This window comes from Taudactylus pleione, unplaced genomic scaffold (assembly GCF_031769625.1).
Source record: "Taudactylus pleione unplaced genomic scaffold, aTauple2 ptg000967l, whole genome shotgun sequence".
Classification (NCBI taxonomy): Eukaryota; Metazoa; Chordata; class Amphibia; order Anura; family Myobatrachidae; genus Taudactylus; species Taudactylus pleione.
Genome location: NW_028285368.1, coordinates 3,667,059 through 3,683,263, shown reverse-complemented (window position 1 = coordinate 3,683,263; position 16,205 = coordinate 3,667,059). Strand labels below are relative to the sequence as shown.

The 16,205-nt window shown below is 50.3% G+C and overlaps 1 protein-coding gene across 3 annotated transcripts in view; it reads left to right on the top strand.

The window, feature by feature from the left end:
- The window catches only part of FBXO10 (F-box protein 10), a 149,546-nt gene that overhangs the window by 104,056 nt on the left and 29,285 nt on the right, over positions 1-16,205 (top strand). For all 3 annotated transcript variants that reach the window (XM_088460125.1, XM_088460124.1, XM_088460122.1), the window contains one exon: positions 10,094-10,369. In XM_088460125.1, coding sequence (XP_088316251.1) covers positions 10,094-10,369 — 276 coding nt within the window. The remainder of the gene's footprint in view (positions 1-10,093; positions 10,370-16,205) is intronic.

Below are 16,205 nucleotides of genomic sequence, written 5' to 3'. Positions count from 1 at the left end.
CAGACGATTGTGCTCACCCAGGAGGTTCGCCTGTCCCTTACGTGGTGGTTACAGACGACCCACCTCAACAAGGGACGTCCGTTCTGGGTTCCAAATTGGGTCCTGTTGACAACGGACGCCAGTCTTCGGGGCTGGGGAGCAGTGTCGGGTCCACACTTGTTCCAGGGCAGGTGGACGCCGACAGAAGCCGGAGCTTCCAATAAATATCTTGGAACTCCGTGCGGTCTTCAATGCTCTCCAGCAGGCACAGCGGTTTCTCCAGGGTCGCCCGGTGCAGGTCCAGTCGGACAACGCTACCACCGTGGCCTACATAAACAGGCAAGGAGGAACTCGCAGTCAGGCGGCTCTCGTAGAGGTCTCTCGGATCCTGGTTTGGGCGGAGCGCAATCTTCCGGCCATATCAGCGGTCTTCATCCCGGAAGTGCTCAATTGGGAGGCGGACTTTCTAAGTCGCCAGGACGTTCATCCGGGGGAATGGTCCCTGCACCCGGACGTTTTTCAACTACTGGTGGACAGGTGGGGTCTTCCAGAAATCGACCTCATGGCGTCCCGGCACAACAACAAGTTGCCGGTGTACGGGTCTCGCACAAGAGACGAAGGGGCGTCTCTGGTGGATGCTCTGTCCGTCCGGTGGACGTTCCGGTTCGCATACCTGTTCCCTCCAGTCTCCCTTCTTCCACGGGTAATCCGGAAATTCAAACAGGAAGGAGGGACGCTCCTGTTGATAGCTCCCGCGTGGCCCAGACGGCACTGGTTCTCAGACCTTCAGGGTCTGTCCGTGGACATTCCTCTGCGGTTGCCGCTACGACCGGACCTTCTGTCTCAGGGTCCTTGCCTTCACCCGGACCTGACTCGGCTGTCTTTGACGGCGTGGCTGTTGAGAACGGCCATGCTGAGGTCCCGGGGGTTTTCCAGCTCTGTGGTGCGTACCATGTTACAAGCTCGGAAACCGTCTTCCGCGAGGATATACCATCGCGTGTGGCATACGTTCTTCCAGTGGTGTCGACCGAGAGGTTATGCACCGCGGGAGTTTCGTCTGTCTCGGATTCTCGCCTTCCTGCAAGCGGGACTAGATCATGGGTTTCGCCTTGCTTCTTTGAAGGTACAGGTTTCGGCCCTATCTGTCTGGTTTCACCGTAGGATTGCTACAATCCCGGATGTGCGCACCTTTATGCAGGGTGTTCTCCGCATTCAGCCGCCCTTTGTTCCACCTGTGGCGCCTTGGGATTTGGCTGTGGTCCTGAGGGCTCTCCAAGGACCGCCGTTTGAATCACTGGGCTCAGTGGATCTTAAATGGCTAACAGCTAAAACTGTTTTCCTTCTGGCCATTGCTTCGGCCAGACGTGTTTCTGAGTTAGGGGCTCTTTCTTGTAGACCCCCTTTCTTGGTTTTTTATGGGAACAGGGCAGTGCTCCGCACTCGGCCCGAGTTTCTTCCCAAAGTTGTTTCCCAGTTTCATGTTAACGAGGAAATAGTTGTTCCGGCCTTTAACTCACCGGGTCTTTCCGTGGGTGAGGCCTCTTTGGATGTTGTGCGGGCCTTAAGGACTTATGTTGACCGCACTTCTTCGTTTAGGAAGTCGGACGCTTTGTTTGTCCTCTATGGCTTCCGTAAAAAGGGTTGGCCTGCTTCAAAGCAAACTTTGGCAGCCTGGATCCGTATGGCTATTTCTGAAGCTTATCTTCATGAAGGCCTACCGGTCCCTCCTTCTCTGAAGGCTCATTCCACTAGGTCTGTGGGTCCTTCGTGGGCAGCTCGACGTGGTGCCTCGGCAGTTCAGATCTGCAAGGCTGCTACGTGGTCTTCTGTCCATACCTTCGTGAGGTATTACAGGTTTGACACCTTCGCCTCTCAGGATGCTTCCTTCGGGCGGCGGATTCTCCTTTCTGCACAGGAGCGTCCCCACCCTTAAAGGATACTGCTTTGGGACATCCCCAAGGTATCCTGTGGATACCCTATGGACCCTGAAGTAGAAAATATGAGATATGGTAAGAACTTACCCTTGTTATCTCTATTTCTACGAAGTCCATAGGGTTCCACAGGACTCCCGCCCTGTCGCACCTGTGCTGCAGATGGGCTTTGCTCTGGTCACCGGTTTTCCGTCTCCCTCTGGTGAGAATGTGATTCTTGTATGTGTCCAGATCTTTGTTCTCTCTCTTCCTTCTCCTCCTCCGGCCTATGGCTTGGTAACTAACTGAGGTGCCTTGGCCCGGGGGCGGGGTATAGGAGGGGGACCTAGTGCATCCTGGGAGGCTGAAAGCTTAACTCTTTGGTGCCCTGCGACTGACGTCACACCTATACCCCAAGGTATCCTGTGGAACCCTATGGACTTCGTAGAAATAGAGATAACAAGGGTAAGTTCTTACCATATCTCATATTTTTTTTTTTTTTTTTGGCATGCTTTAAATTAGACTTGGGGTCTATAGGCCATATTCAAGCATTCTGTCTTTTTCCCTTAATATTCTCTAATTACCAAGACAACTCTCAAAATGGCAGAAGCGAGGATTGGGGACAGGGGGGGTCAAGCACAGGTAATAGATCATTCTGGGTGATCGCTTCATGCACAAGTTAATTAGGGTCAGTGAGCGAGGGACCTTACTTGCTTCAGGCTATCGTGGGTTTGATAATAAACCTGAGATCAGGTCTGTTTCAACACACAGCTAGCTCATGGGTGGGCATGGATAAGGTCACTGGCTTGAATATTTGTGAGGTTTTGCAGGTCAGCCTGACTTATGGGAAATCAAGTTTGGAACCGGTATGGTTTCACCCAATTTATTTTTTACAAAAATGCTTGGATGAGCTGTGCGTCCGAGGGCTGCCTTCAGAAGCCACACATGTGCAATCAGAATGTCTTTGCAGTATCGTTTACTCACAGAGGTGCTACAGCTTTTTCAGAGGAGACGTAATACACAGTACATACAGTGACAGTTTATACACATACAAGTGGAAAGTGATTAATCTGAAGCCCTGGGTGCCGTCAGAGTGAGCGCGGTCCGCACTACTCTGTTACACTAACATACTGGTGCCAGGGTAGTATGAGTGTACTACCCGGCACCAGTATGTTAGTTTAACCGTGTAGTGGCGGTGTGTTTGTTTTACCAGCCAATGAGAGTCAGACAGACTCTCATTGGGTGCTGCACCCAGGGCCAGAGCCGGGCTGGAGTTCACTCATGAGCTCTGCCTTCTGGCTCCTGCAGTGGGTAGAGGGAGAGATGTCTTCACTCCTCTCCCATGGTGCTGAGTAGGAGGACGAAGGAGGGGACGGCGGCAGGCAGCAGAGGGATTCAGGTAAGTATTGTGTTTTGTTTTGTGTGTGTCTTTGTGATATATGTAAGTGGCACTACTGGGGGCCCTGTGTAATGGGCACTTCATAGGGGGGAAAACTACTGGGGGCACTGTATAAAGGGCATTACTGGGGGGACCACTACAGGGGGCACTGCATAGGGGGGGACCACTACAGAGGGCACTGCATGGGGGGGACCACTACAGAGGGCACTGAATAAGGGGAACCATTACTGGGGGCACTGCAAAAGGGGAACCACTACTAGGGGCACTGCAAAAGGGGAACCACTACTGGGGGCACTGCATAGGGGGACCACTACTGTATAAGTGGCACTATTGGGAGCTCTGTATGAGTAGCACTACTGGGGACATTGCATAAGGGGCACTACTACAGTGTGCATTGCAAATGGGCACTACTACTGGGGGCATTAAGGTGCATATGGAATGGAAAGGAATGTTCCCAGAGTGACGAGAAACAGTGGTGTGTCATGTTGACACGCCCCCATTTGTCAGTGGCCATGACCACTTTTTCGGCGCACACATAGGGTTAGCTCCATTTTTCATCTTGCCCTGGACTCCAAATACCCTAATTATGCCACTGATGGCAGGAGGGATTTCCTAAAATGTTTAAGCACATATGTTCAAACTGTTCTACGTATATAAAAAAGAAAGAGAACAATAGATGTAGTTGCATTTACTGTTCAAATGATTTGGTGACAATGTTTTATCCTTAGAAATATTTGAGATAAACCTGTGACTGTGGAGTTAAAAACTGAATACGCAGGAGGCACATTTTAACAGGTACGGAGGGTACCTGTTACAATGTGCCTCCTGCGCTGTGTGCTGCTCCCTATGCTTCTCCTATGGTGCCATCTTTTTGGTGATACATTTGGAAAGATGGCTCATGTGCAGAAGGGAGCAAAGACTGGCACAGTGCCAGAGTAATTGCTTGCTCCTGTGTCGCACCATGTTTCTGAATACATCACTAAACAGATGGCGCTGTGGAAGAAGTACAGGGAGCCGGCGGACAGCAAGGGAGACAGTGGTCAGTCCTGGGTGCAGGGTGTGCATTGCTCTGTAATGCGCTGCGGACCACTTGTGGTGCCCTATAAATGCTAATAATAATTAGGTGTGAGCGGGTTCGGATTTCTGAAATCCGAACCCCCCCGAGCCCCTCTGATCCGAGTCCGATCCGAGTCAGGCTCGACTTTTCCCGCCTGACTCGGATCTGAAATCGAGGCAAAACGTCATCATCCCGCCTTCCGGGTCTCGCGGGTTTTGGATCCTATATAAGGTACCCGCGTCGGCGCCATTTTCTCACTCGGCTGTGGACAGTGAAGAGGGAGGGTGGGAGTTAGAGCTGGCTGGGCTGCATAGTGTAGTGCAGTGTAGTGCAGTGTAGTGTTGTGCTGCTGTTGTCCATAGGGGCTGTGTCCACTCCTCCAAAGTCCATAGGGGCTGGCTGTGTTATGCTGTGCTGCTGTTGTACATAGGGGCTGTGTCCACTCCTCCAAAGTCCATAGGGGCTGGCTGTGTTGTGTTGTGCTGTGCTACTGTTGTCCATAGGGGCTGTGTCCACTCCTCCAAAGTCCATAGGTGCTGGCTGTACTGTGTTGTGTAGTCAGTTGTCCATAGGGGCTGTGTCCACTCCAAAGTCCTGTGCGGTGTCCCAGTCCTAAAGGGGTGCTGTAGTGTTGTCCAGGGGGTGCTCTGTCCATCAGGGGTGCTCCCCCCAAGTGCAAAAAAAATAAATATTTTTTTCTGTTTGTGAATTGTGTGCGCAGTAGCCGCACTTGCATCAACGAAGTAGCGCTAAGCATGCGCCTGTGTCATAAGTAAAGGGCCGGCTGGCTTGACCGTTAAAGGGTGCTGTAACCCCCAAAGTGCACTCCAAACCAAATAAAAAAATATTTTCTGTGTTTGTGAATTGTGTGCACTGTGGCTGTACGTGCATCAACAAAGGAGCAGCGCCAAGCGTGCGCCTGTGTCCCATAAGTAAAGGGCCGGCTGGCTCATTTCTTAAAGGGTGGTGTAACCCACGTGCACTAGTCTCCAACAAAAATAAAAAATTATTTTCTGTGTTTGTGTGCGCCTTAGCCGCACGTATATATCAATATAACATAAATGGAGGGAAAGCTCAAGAACCACTTCCTCCTAGTGCTGTTGCTGCTGCTGGGAGTTGTTCATTATCCCAGAGAGGAAGTAGGAACACCACTACTTTTACTAAACAATTGACCCTCCAACAGTCCTTAGCGAGGAGGATGAAGTACGACAGCAGTCATCCTGAAGCAAAACGTATAACTGAGGCCTTGACTGCTATGTTGGTGTTAGACGTGCGTCAGGTATCCGCCATTAGTGCAGTGGGATTTAGGCAATTGATGGAGGTAGTGTGTCTCCGGTTCCAAATCCCGTCTAGATTCATATTCACTAGGCAGGCGATACCGAGACTGTACAGAAACATCAGAAAAAGTGTCCTCAGTGTCCTGAAAAATGCGGTTGTACCCAATGTCCACTTAACCACGGACATGTGGACAAGTGGAACAGGGCAGACTAAGGACTATATGACTGTGACAGCCAACTGGGTAAATGTATCACTTTACGCAGTAACAACACCAGCGTCACCAGTAGCAGCATCTCAGAAACGCCAGCTCGTTCCAAGGCAGGCTACGCTGTGTAACACCGCCGACAACCTCTTAGAGAAACTGAGGGAAATCATCGCCCAGTGGCTTACCCCACTTAGACTCTCCTGGGGATTTGTGATATCTGACAACGCCACCAATATTGTGCGGGCATTACATCTGGACAAATTCCAGCATGTCCCATGTTTTGCTCACACAATAAACTTGGTGGTGCAGAATTTTCTGAAAAGCGACAAGGGCGTGCAGGAGACGCTTTGGGTGGCCCGAAAAATTTCTGGCCACTTTTGCCATTCAGCGACTGCGTGCGCCTGTGTCATAAGTAAAGGGCCGGCTGGCTTGTCCGTCAAAGGGTGCTGTAACCCCCAAAGTGCACTCCAAACAAAATAATTTTTTTTTTTCTGTCTTTGTGAATTGTGTGGGCTGTAGCCGCACCTGCATCCTCAAAGCAGCAGCGACAAGCGTGCGTCTGTCTGTTAAAGGATTACATCAGTGACAGCATCCAAGTAGGCATGTCAGACAGTCCGTACCTGTACTGGCAGGAAAAAGAGGCAATTTGGAGGCCCCTGTACAAACTGGCTCTATTTTACCTGAGTTGCCCCCCCTCCAGTGTGTACTCCGAAAGAGTGTCTAGTGCAGCCGGGAACCTTGTCAGCGAAAGGCGTAGGAGGTTGCTTCCACAAAATGTGGAGAAGATGATGTTCATAAAAATGAATTATCAACTCTTCCAGGGAGACCAGCCTCCAGAACGTACAGAGAGACCTGTGGTGGTGGATTCCAGCGGGGACGAATTAATACTCTGTGAGGATGAGGATGTACACCACACTGAAGAGGGTGAGGAATCGGTGGATGAGGAGGATGAGGATGACATCTTGCCTCCGTAGAGCCAGTTTGTGCAGGGACAGATTAATTGCCAGCTTGTTTTGTGGGGGCCCAAACGAACCAATCATTTCAGCCACAGTCGTGTGGCAAACCCTGGCGCTGAAATGATTGGTTAGTTAAAGAGTGCATGTTCTGTTTATACAACATAAGGGTGGGTGGGAGGGCCCAAGGACAATTCCATCTTTCACCTCTTTTTTTTTTCTTTGCGTTATGTACTGTTTGCGGCCTAGTTTTTCAAACTGCCATTCTGTCTGCCACTGCAGTGTCACTCCTAGATGGGCCACGTGTTTGTGCCGCCCACTCGTGTCGCTTAGCATAGTCATCCAGCTACCTCGGTGTAACCTTTTGGACATAAAAACACTATTCTGAGGTGTGAGGTGTTCAGAATAGACTGGAAATGAGTGAAAATTAAGGTTTTTGAGGTTAATAATAGCATAGGAGCAGAAAAATCAACACATTCTGTGATTTTAGCTGTTTTTATGCTTTTTAAAAAAAAAAAAAATCCAGATCCAAAACACAAAACCCAGAACCCAAAACACGGAAGGGTGGTTTTGGCAAAACCAATCCAGATCCAAAACACGAAGAAAGATCCAGATACAAAACACAAAACACGAAAAGTGGCCGGTGCACACCCCTAATAATAATATCCCTGATGGATTCACCACTGGTGGACACGCCGTATCTCATACTCCTCTATTACTACTGTCCCACTCTGGCTCCTTTATAAATAGCAAATATATATATGTATATTAATTGGTAAGAAATGTAACAATTCCTAGTGAAGTGAATACAGGTAATTTGCTGGTCTGTACGGATGGGCGGGGCTAAAATGACACAAATTGCTTAATTTAGCTCCACCCCCTCATCATGGAGGGCCCACCCCACCCCCCAAAACCTCAACTAGCCAAGGGGCAAAGCGAGCCATTGAATTAATTCGAGCCACGTGATTCAACTCAGTGGAGTGGCTCGAGACAGTGTCCTGGCTCACGGCTCTTCTGGAATGCAGAGACTGCCTGGGGACTGGCTGTGCGGGTTGCTATTTTTCCAGCACTTGAGTTCCAATCCCGATGCGTGACCTAGGAGTGGGGTGGCCGCGATGATTGTGCGGTACATCTGAGTCCCCTAAGCGAGTTGCCAGACTCTGGTCAGGGTCCTGTGTCCGGAAGTCACTCAAAGCACCGCCTGCACTGCTCATTTGATTATGTGGTCATGGTGAAGAGGGAGGCTCGGGCGGGCTGGCCTGTGCCCGAAGGGCAGCGGAGCTGGGAGCCCGAGCAGCCGTGGTGGAGAGCAAAAAGCTCGGAGGCACCTGAAAGTATGAGAGCACACACCACTCAACTCACTGCTTATACCCCACTGCCTGAGTTACAGTTTTTGTGTTTGAGCAGCGCCAGTATGTTGAACCTCAGGGAGAGAGAGGCTGCTGCAGTATTATGTCTCGACACACCAACTTTTCGTGACTCAAATCATTCGAACATCTACAAGATTCGAATCAATGTGTCGAGACATTCACTCAGTAGCCATCCCTACTGTCAACTGTATCTCCTCTTCGGGCTTCTCCCGGAGAAGAACTAATTAAATGCAGTGAGTATGAGCTAACCTTGCAGTTAGCTTCTGTCATCCAGTATAAGCTTGCCCTATAACGCTGAATGTATAACTGAATGTATTCATATAGATGCACACAGCTCAGCGGCACTTCTCGATGGCGGAGTGTACAAGTACTGCACATCATTACAAATATGCATGCGTGTGCTTCACTTGACACAATAAAGTTGTCAAAGCCTTGTTTGGTAAAGTGGGGCCATGGAAGGTGAATGAGTGGGCTGGCTCAGGGTGGTGGTGGCGGCAGCTTGTCACTGTGGCTCACCCCTACACTCTATTGTCTGCTGTGTGGGGGCTGTTGATGAGGATATGGGGGCACGCATGCTGCAGACGCGTGCCCCCACTCTTACTCTGCATGCATGTACTGTGCATGTTGAACTATTATATAGATTTTAAGCTTCTTATTTTGGAGTTGGTACATTTCTACTGACTTAGGGCCTGATACAGAGATGTACGCTAACCTGATGGTTAGCGCACATCTCTGATGGTGAGTGGTCTGAGCATACTTGTCAGTACCCATCTGTGCATGTGCATAACAGGTCCTGCGATCTCGGCTGCAGACCCCTGCCCCAAGCTGCAGCATGATTGACAGCGTTGGGTGGGCAGAGCGGGGGCATGTCAGGCCACCGTTCCTGGAGGGACGAGGCCAGGGTCTATGTCGGTGGGTGCAAATTTCCTGGCTAGGCTGACGGTGAGCTTCAGCTACCGCAACCTGGCCAGAGGAGCAACCGATTGCGATGGTGATCCCAGGCTACGACTTCGATCGCAGTGCTGGGATCACAGATGCAGCTTTGCATTTGAGATGCTTGTGCATTGCTCTGCAATTCCATCTATCTCAGAATCATGAAAATTGAAGTGAACATCAGATTGGTTGCTAAATATCTCTCATTAATTCCCTTTTTAAATTCAATCATAACAGTCATATATGTCTGGGATTCCTGCAACTAAGAAATCTTCACGTATTGTTGGAAAATGAAAGGTTATTTCTTTAATACCACCTATTGTCAGGAGATGTGAGTCCTTACAGTTTCCATCTCTGTTGTTATTGGATTCTGTGTCTTGTCAATTAGCCTATGGCAGTGTTCCTTAACTAACCCTCAGACGTCATGTTTTGAATATTTCCATCTGTGGATACAGCAAGGATAATTACTGATCTTTGAAAAAGTGTTTCAACTATGCATTAAAAGGAAGGACTTAAAATCCTTTTGGGGTGTTTGAGAGCGGGATGTGTACAGGATGCTGGTGCTCAGGATCCTGGCGGGGAAAATCCTGACACCGACATCCGGACAGTGTTAGGATACAAACACCTGTCTGTAGGTATCCTAACCCTCCCCCTCTCCCTCCCCTATCATTAACCCTCCCCGGTGCCTCAACCTAACCTCCCCACTTAGTGCTTAAACCTAACCTCCCCGCACCCTAAACCTAACCCTCCCCCTAGTGCCTACCCTAACCCTCTCCTCAACCCCGCTACTTACCTTCGGGATGCCGGCACCGGGATTCTGACAGGTGTCGGGATTCTGGCGCCGGTGTTCTAAGCGCCGTCATACTGAATGTATCCCCTTGAGAGCAGATGCTGAAAATGGTTTAGGGCACAGATCTATAGAAGATGTAATATTTTCTGTGTGATTGTTAGTTGCTGGTCCGTGTTTGATTGTAACAAACGAAAGATAATATGCTCTGTTACTTTCTAGGTAATAAAGGCTGTGGAGTGTGGATCATGTCATCCAGTCTTCCCCACATCACCAGCAACCAGATCGGTCACAACAGTATCTATGGGGTGGCTGTGTTCTGCCGCAAAGATGATGCCAGTGATTACCTTGCTAACCAGGCTGGAAATGAAAACTTTAATGATGAAGGAGAAGCAGCAAACTGGGAAAATGATCTAGATAGCGAGGATGATCGCTTCTCCTCACGGAGGCCAATTAATGTGGCACTTATTGAGTCCAACAGTATTAACCACAATGGAGGTAAGACACAACTATACTAGGTTGCTGTGTATATTGCTGCTTATGCCATGAAGATTTAGGGCCTGATTACATATGCAGATCTAGCAATTGCCATGAGTATAAGCCACACTGCGTATGCACAGCGATTGCATTGTGATTACGGACGCACATAGGAATCCATCACAGTGATTGACTGTGGACTGCGTTTGGAAGTGGTAATGGGGGTGGTCAGAAAAATTGCAGACATGTCTGTACGTCGTTTTATGGGTGTGCATAAATTATCCCATGTGATCTCCTATGCAGCATGAGAGCCCACTGTGTGAGAGGAGAGCTGCCGAGTCTGCGGCTGGTCAAACCTTCCGCAAGGGCAAGATGGCCTCTTGATTTGCACCGATGTTACCGATATTTGCACAGGTATGCGTCGTCCCACGCAGGCAGGCCTTCCAAGAACCGCGGCGGGCCAGCGTAACTGAGCGTGGCCTAATCGCGGAAGGTGTGGCCACGCCCCCTTCATGAAAAAAATTAAATAAATTGTGCCGTGGCGCTGGGGAGGGGGGGCACTCTGAGCCCCCTCAGCCCGGCTCAAAGCCAGGGGAGGCGCGATCGCCCCCCCACAGGCATAGGAGACTGCTGTGGCTGCTGGTCTCCCACTGCAGCTCAGCACACGCTGTGTGCTGGGATGCTGTGAGGGAGGGGGGGCGGTGCCAGACCCGGGACCCTCAGGAAGCCTGGGCCCGGGCAATCTGCTCCCGCCCCCTCTCGGCGCCCCTTGCACGCAGGTAAGAAGGCAACAGTGGGCGTCTTTATGCTCGGGTGATCTTTGCACACATCAGCATATTTTCACAGCTGTGTTGCATATGAAAACGCAGGCCTATAGTGCTGTGTGTATGATTTGGTCTTATATTGTTTTGTTTATTTCTGAAAGCTTTGTGTATTGGTAATTTACATGCTTGTACAACAATTAGGGGCAGATGTACTAAGCCCCGGATAGCGATAAACTACCAACCAATCAGCTCCTAACTGTCACATTTAAAACACACGCTCTGACAGAGTTCTCGCTCTGAATCAGGGCCGTCCTTCTTAATTTTTAGAGTGGCCTCCTGGCCGCTCGTATAGCTGTGGGTGACCACCCACCAGCTATAGTGAGCGGCCAGGAAGATGGTCGCGATGGTCAAGACCATCGCGACCATCGAGCTTGCGACGAGACCCTTGTGGTAGGGTCTCGTTGCCGCAAGCCCTGGAGTGCTTTCGGCTCTATCAGAGCTGAGAGCACTCCCACTGACATCACTGTGATGTCAGTGGGGCCGGCCCCAGATGGTAGGTGTTCCCATGGGAACGCCTCCGTCTGGGCAGCCACGCCCCGGCACGCCCACCAAAGGGGGCGTGCTGTCACTCACCATCGACAGCATGCCTCCATTGGTACGAGACCCGGAGCGACGGCTTGCCCATCGCTATCCGGGTCTCGCGCATGTGCACGACGGAGCCGGCTCCGTCATGTGCATGCGCACTGGGCCAACATCGACCCGCTTGCGAGCGCTCAGCGCTCGCAAGCGGTTCTGAATCAGGCCCACAGTCTTTAAGATGATAGGAGCTGATTGGTAGGTATTTTATCACTTTCCAATTCATCACTTTCAATAAATGATTGCCCGTTTTCCTCAGGTACCTTTTATGCTTATTATGTTTTAATAGAATTAACTGTGTAGTTATTTATGGTGCTTGGGTATTTAGTGTGTTTTGTTGCCTCACACAAGCCCTACTACTTTATTGCAAGGTTAGGGCCAATATACTGCAGGAAAGATATTAGCGAGTGACTGTGCTGTGGATTGTGTGTGGTATTTGCTGTCACCATGAGGCAGGAAAATAAACCAAACCATAACTGGAATTCCAAAGTTTTAATTCTTACATTAATACTGTCCATCATTGAAGTTGTCGCATCATTTTCTTAGCTGAAGTACTTATGTGACTGACTGTACTCTCTCCCTTCTTATGTGTCTCTGCATGTCCATACAGTCTGATTTAAAAGTCTAGCTTGGTGCACAGTGTGGTGCCTAACAGCAGGTATACTGAGCTTCTATAGCATGTCTATGGTGTGTCTTACAGATGGCCAATCAGGTCTGTTCCATACCTCCTGCGTAACTATCTTCTCACAAATCTAAATCCGATAAACTACAATCCCAAATGAGTAAGCAAAAGCTCTGTCTTTAAAGATGTTGCTTCACACTAATCTTCTGCATTTTATACAAAATCCAATGAGTGAAGGAAGGTAGATGTTTCCTATATCCTCTCTTGTACAAAAGAAGAAAAACTCACAATAGTCATGCCTGCCCCCGGCAGATTTTCTGTCTGATCTGAACAATAACGATTTTAAAAATCGTTCAATTATTCATATCTGAAAGAAAATCTGACATGTGAGTCTGCAACAATAAACGATGCGCGTTCCCGTTTGTCAGATAATGATATCGGACATCTGATGTGTTTGCAGTCACATTTTATTCATTTTTGTACAGGCAAAAATTGTTGAAATCGTTGGTAAAATCGTTCATCTGACGTATCTGACCGTGTGTATGCACCATTCTACTGGTGGCTGATAGGAAGGAAGGTATTCAGCTGAAAAATGACACTCACCTATAATAGGTGACACACAGCCATTGAAAGTTTAGTTTCTCTTCACTATACTCCAACAGCTGTAATCACTGCTATTGGGTAAATGTGTGGAAGAGAGGCGGTGTCCCTTTTCATCTTTCACCATTAGTCCATAAAACAAGATAAATAGCAATAGTGTAATCCTGTAACTAAAAATAGGTATACTCCAAATGTACTAGTTGGACTCGCCTTTATGTAAAGATGCGTAGGGGTAAATACATGTCTACTCATATGACTTCCTTTTTTCAACCGTCCCCACCCACCTAGGTAGCACACCTAGGAACACGCAAATAATCCACCACGATAAGTGATGGAAAACTATTACATCATGCTTGCTCTCCATTGTCATGAACACAAATAACTCTACCACTGGACTTTGAAATCAACCAAACAATATCTATCTATCCAGCATGCTGAATGCCCCATGATGCACCGAAACAGGCTGTCAGGCTTATGGTAGAAATGCCATTGAGTACATGTTGACATGAGTTCCTAAAGCGTTCACAAGTATCTATGCTGCTGACATTTTGCACATGCTTATTTTGCACTTATTCTGCTTGTTCTAAAAATATGCACTTTCTACTTCAGGGTCCATAGGGGTCCACAGGGTGACCTTGGGGTATAGCTGGATCCTGGATCCTCGGGCACCACGGAGTTAAAGCTTTTAGCTGCTCCCAGGATGCACTTGGGTCCAACCTCCCCTATACCCCGCCCCCGAGCCACAGGCACCTCAGTTTTAGATGGTGCCCGGCCGGAGTCGGGTCACCCTGCGGGGTGGGCTGCAGGAGCAGCCCCCTAAAGCTTTTAATTTTTTATTTAACTTAGTTAAATTTATTTATTTTTTACTATAAGTTTTTTCTCTAGAGCAGCAGCGCTGGGCTGTCTGTACAGACGCCCACGCTGCCGCTCCTTCTCCCTGCTGGCGCCGCGACGCCAGCACTGAACTGGGGATCGCGGCGGGGGAAGCCAGAGTCTGTACTAGCCGGACTCTGGTTTCCCCCGGGACTGCTGCCGGAAGACGCCGGGGAGATCAGGTAAGCCGCGCACCGCTGATTAGCGGCGGTGCGCGGGTTCCTTTCAAATGCAGTCCCATGCCCCCGGTCTAGGGGACAGACCGGGGGCGCTAGCGGTGGCGGCGGGCCCCCCCTCCAGCGGAGGCATACCCCGCCAGACCACCAGGGTTAATATCGCGGCAAGCGGGATGCCGGCAACCCGGGGGTTAATATGCTAGCCAGGGGAGGAAGCCTTCCCTGTCTAGCGGCTTCTCCCCTCAGCTCAGCGCGCCTTTCAGCTCGGAGTCTGGCGTCGCTGAGCTGCAGATACTCGGCCACTCCTCCTCTGAGGTCTCCAGCGGCCATTTTCTCTGTGGCAGCGTGGATACTCTCAGGGAGCACGCGGACCGGTCCCCCTGTGTACCTCTCCCCCGACAAGGACAGTGTACACAGCGCTATAGCCCTCCCAGACACTGAATCTGGGAGGTTGATTGTAGTGGAAAGGTGCAGTGAGTATGTCTTCCTGCATGGTGTGTGACTTTTGCTAGTGCTGCCTGTCTGTGTCTTTTTTCTACTTACTGTCAGCCTGTACCTATCCCTTTCCTTCTCCTACAAGCCCTACAGGTGTGCGGGGGAAGGGTGTTTCTACTGACCTCACCTATATAAATCACGTATTTGTGAGGTCCGTCACATACAGTTGTGTGCTACACGGTGCCATATTGTGGGCTGTTGTTCAGCACAGTGGTGAGAGCGCACGTTTTCTTCCTAAGTCATGTCTGAGGAGGAGATTGAGCACTCCGGGGCTCCAGCATTGTTCTCCTGCAGGCGCTGTTCTGCAGGAGTGGATAGGGAGGATTTGTCACAGGACGGCCTGTGCGGACGGTGCCAGGCGGTCCCTGGTACGTCTAAACCTCCCATTTCGCAGGAGCCACCATGGGCGATGTTTTCCCAGGTGCTGGTGTCCATCGCGGACCGTCTGTCGGTCCCGACTGCCGCCCCACTAGGGCGTTGCCCCAGCCTGCCATCCCCCATTCCCCGGGTGTCCCACAATTATTGCAGACTCCCCCGGGGTCTCAGCCTGTTGGTCCCTATGCGGGGTTGCCAATGTATATTCAGTCCACCCCTGTGGCACAGCCGGCTGTGGTGCCGTTTCAGGCTCCTGTGACAGCTCCTCCACCCTGGGTGGATGCGCTTTCCCACACTGTCCAAGATTTGGCGGCAGCATCTTCGGCTTTTCAGTCGATGTTGCGCAGTGACGTGCCCTCCAGGGCGTCTAAACGCTCAGTCATGGCACAGGCTGCGCATCTTTCGGATTCTGAGGGGTTCTCGGATGATGGTGAGGTACAGCATGACTCAGCCTCAGATGCCTCAGTCCAGGAGGTAGACACTAAGTCTTCCATCAATGTGCGGGCTCTGGTTAAGGCGGTGCGGGCTATTCTTCTGATTGAGGATGAGGCACCCGCTCCCAAGTCAAGGTATCCTAGTTTTAAAAAAGCTAAGGTTACTTCTACAGCGTTCCCCTTGTCTGAGCAGTTGACTGATCACATGGCGGTGGCCTGGCAGACGCCCAGTAAGCGTTTCCTGCCACAGAAACGCTTGGCGTCCAATTATCCATTCCCGGAAGCGCATTGTAAGAAATGGGAAACTCCGCCTGCAGTCGATTCCCATGTAACACGCCTCATCAGGAGTGCTACTTTGCCATTGCCGTCTATATCCTCGCTGAAGGATCCTACGGACAGGAAGGTGGAGACTTGTCTAAAGTCTATTTATTCTCTCTCAGGGGCTGTAGCCCGGCCGTCCATGGCCATCTCCTGGGTGGCCAAGGCCATTGAGGGGTGGGCCAACGCCTTGGAGGACACGTTTACAGATGAATCTCCGGACGTCCAGGGGGCGTTGTTAGGACAGATGAGAGATGCCGCCTCCTACATTGGAGAAGCATCTTTGGATGCTAGCCTGCTGACCTCTAGGGTTTCGGCGGCAGCAGTGTCTGCTCGTAGATCCTTGTGGTTGCGGTCTTGGAGAGCAGACGCGGATTCAAAGAAAGGCTTGGAGGCCTTACCTTTTAATGGGGAATTACTATTTGGTCCGGACCTGGACAAAATAGTAGATACCCTGGCAAAATCCAAGTCAGCCTTCCTCCCTTCAGCTACTACACCTGCTAAGGTCCGGAGCTCGGCGTTTCGTTCCTTTCGGGTTCAGGGCAAGGCAAAGGGTCAGTCCTT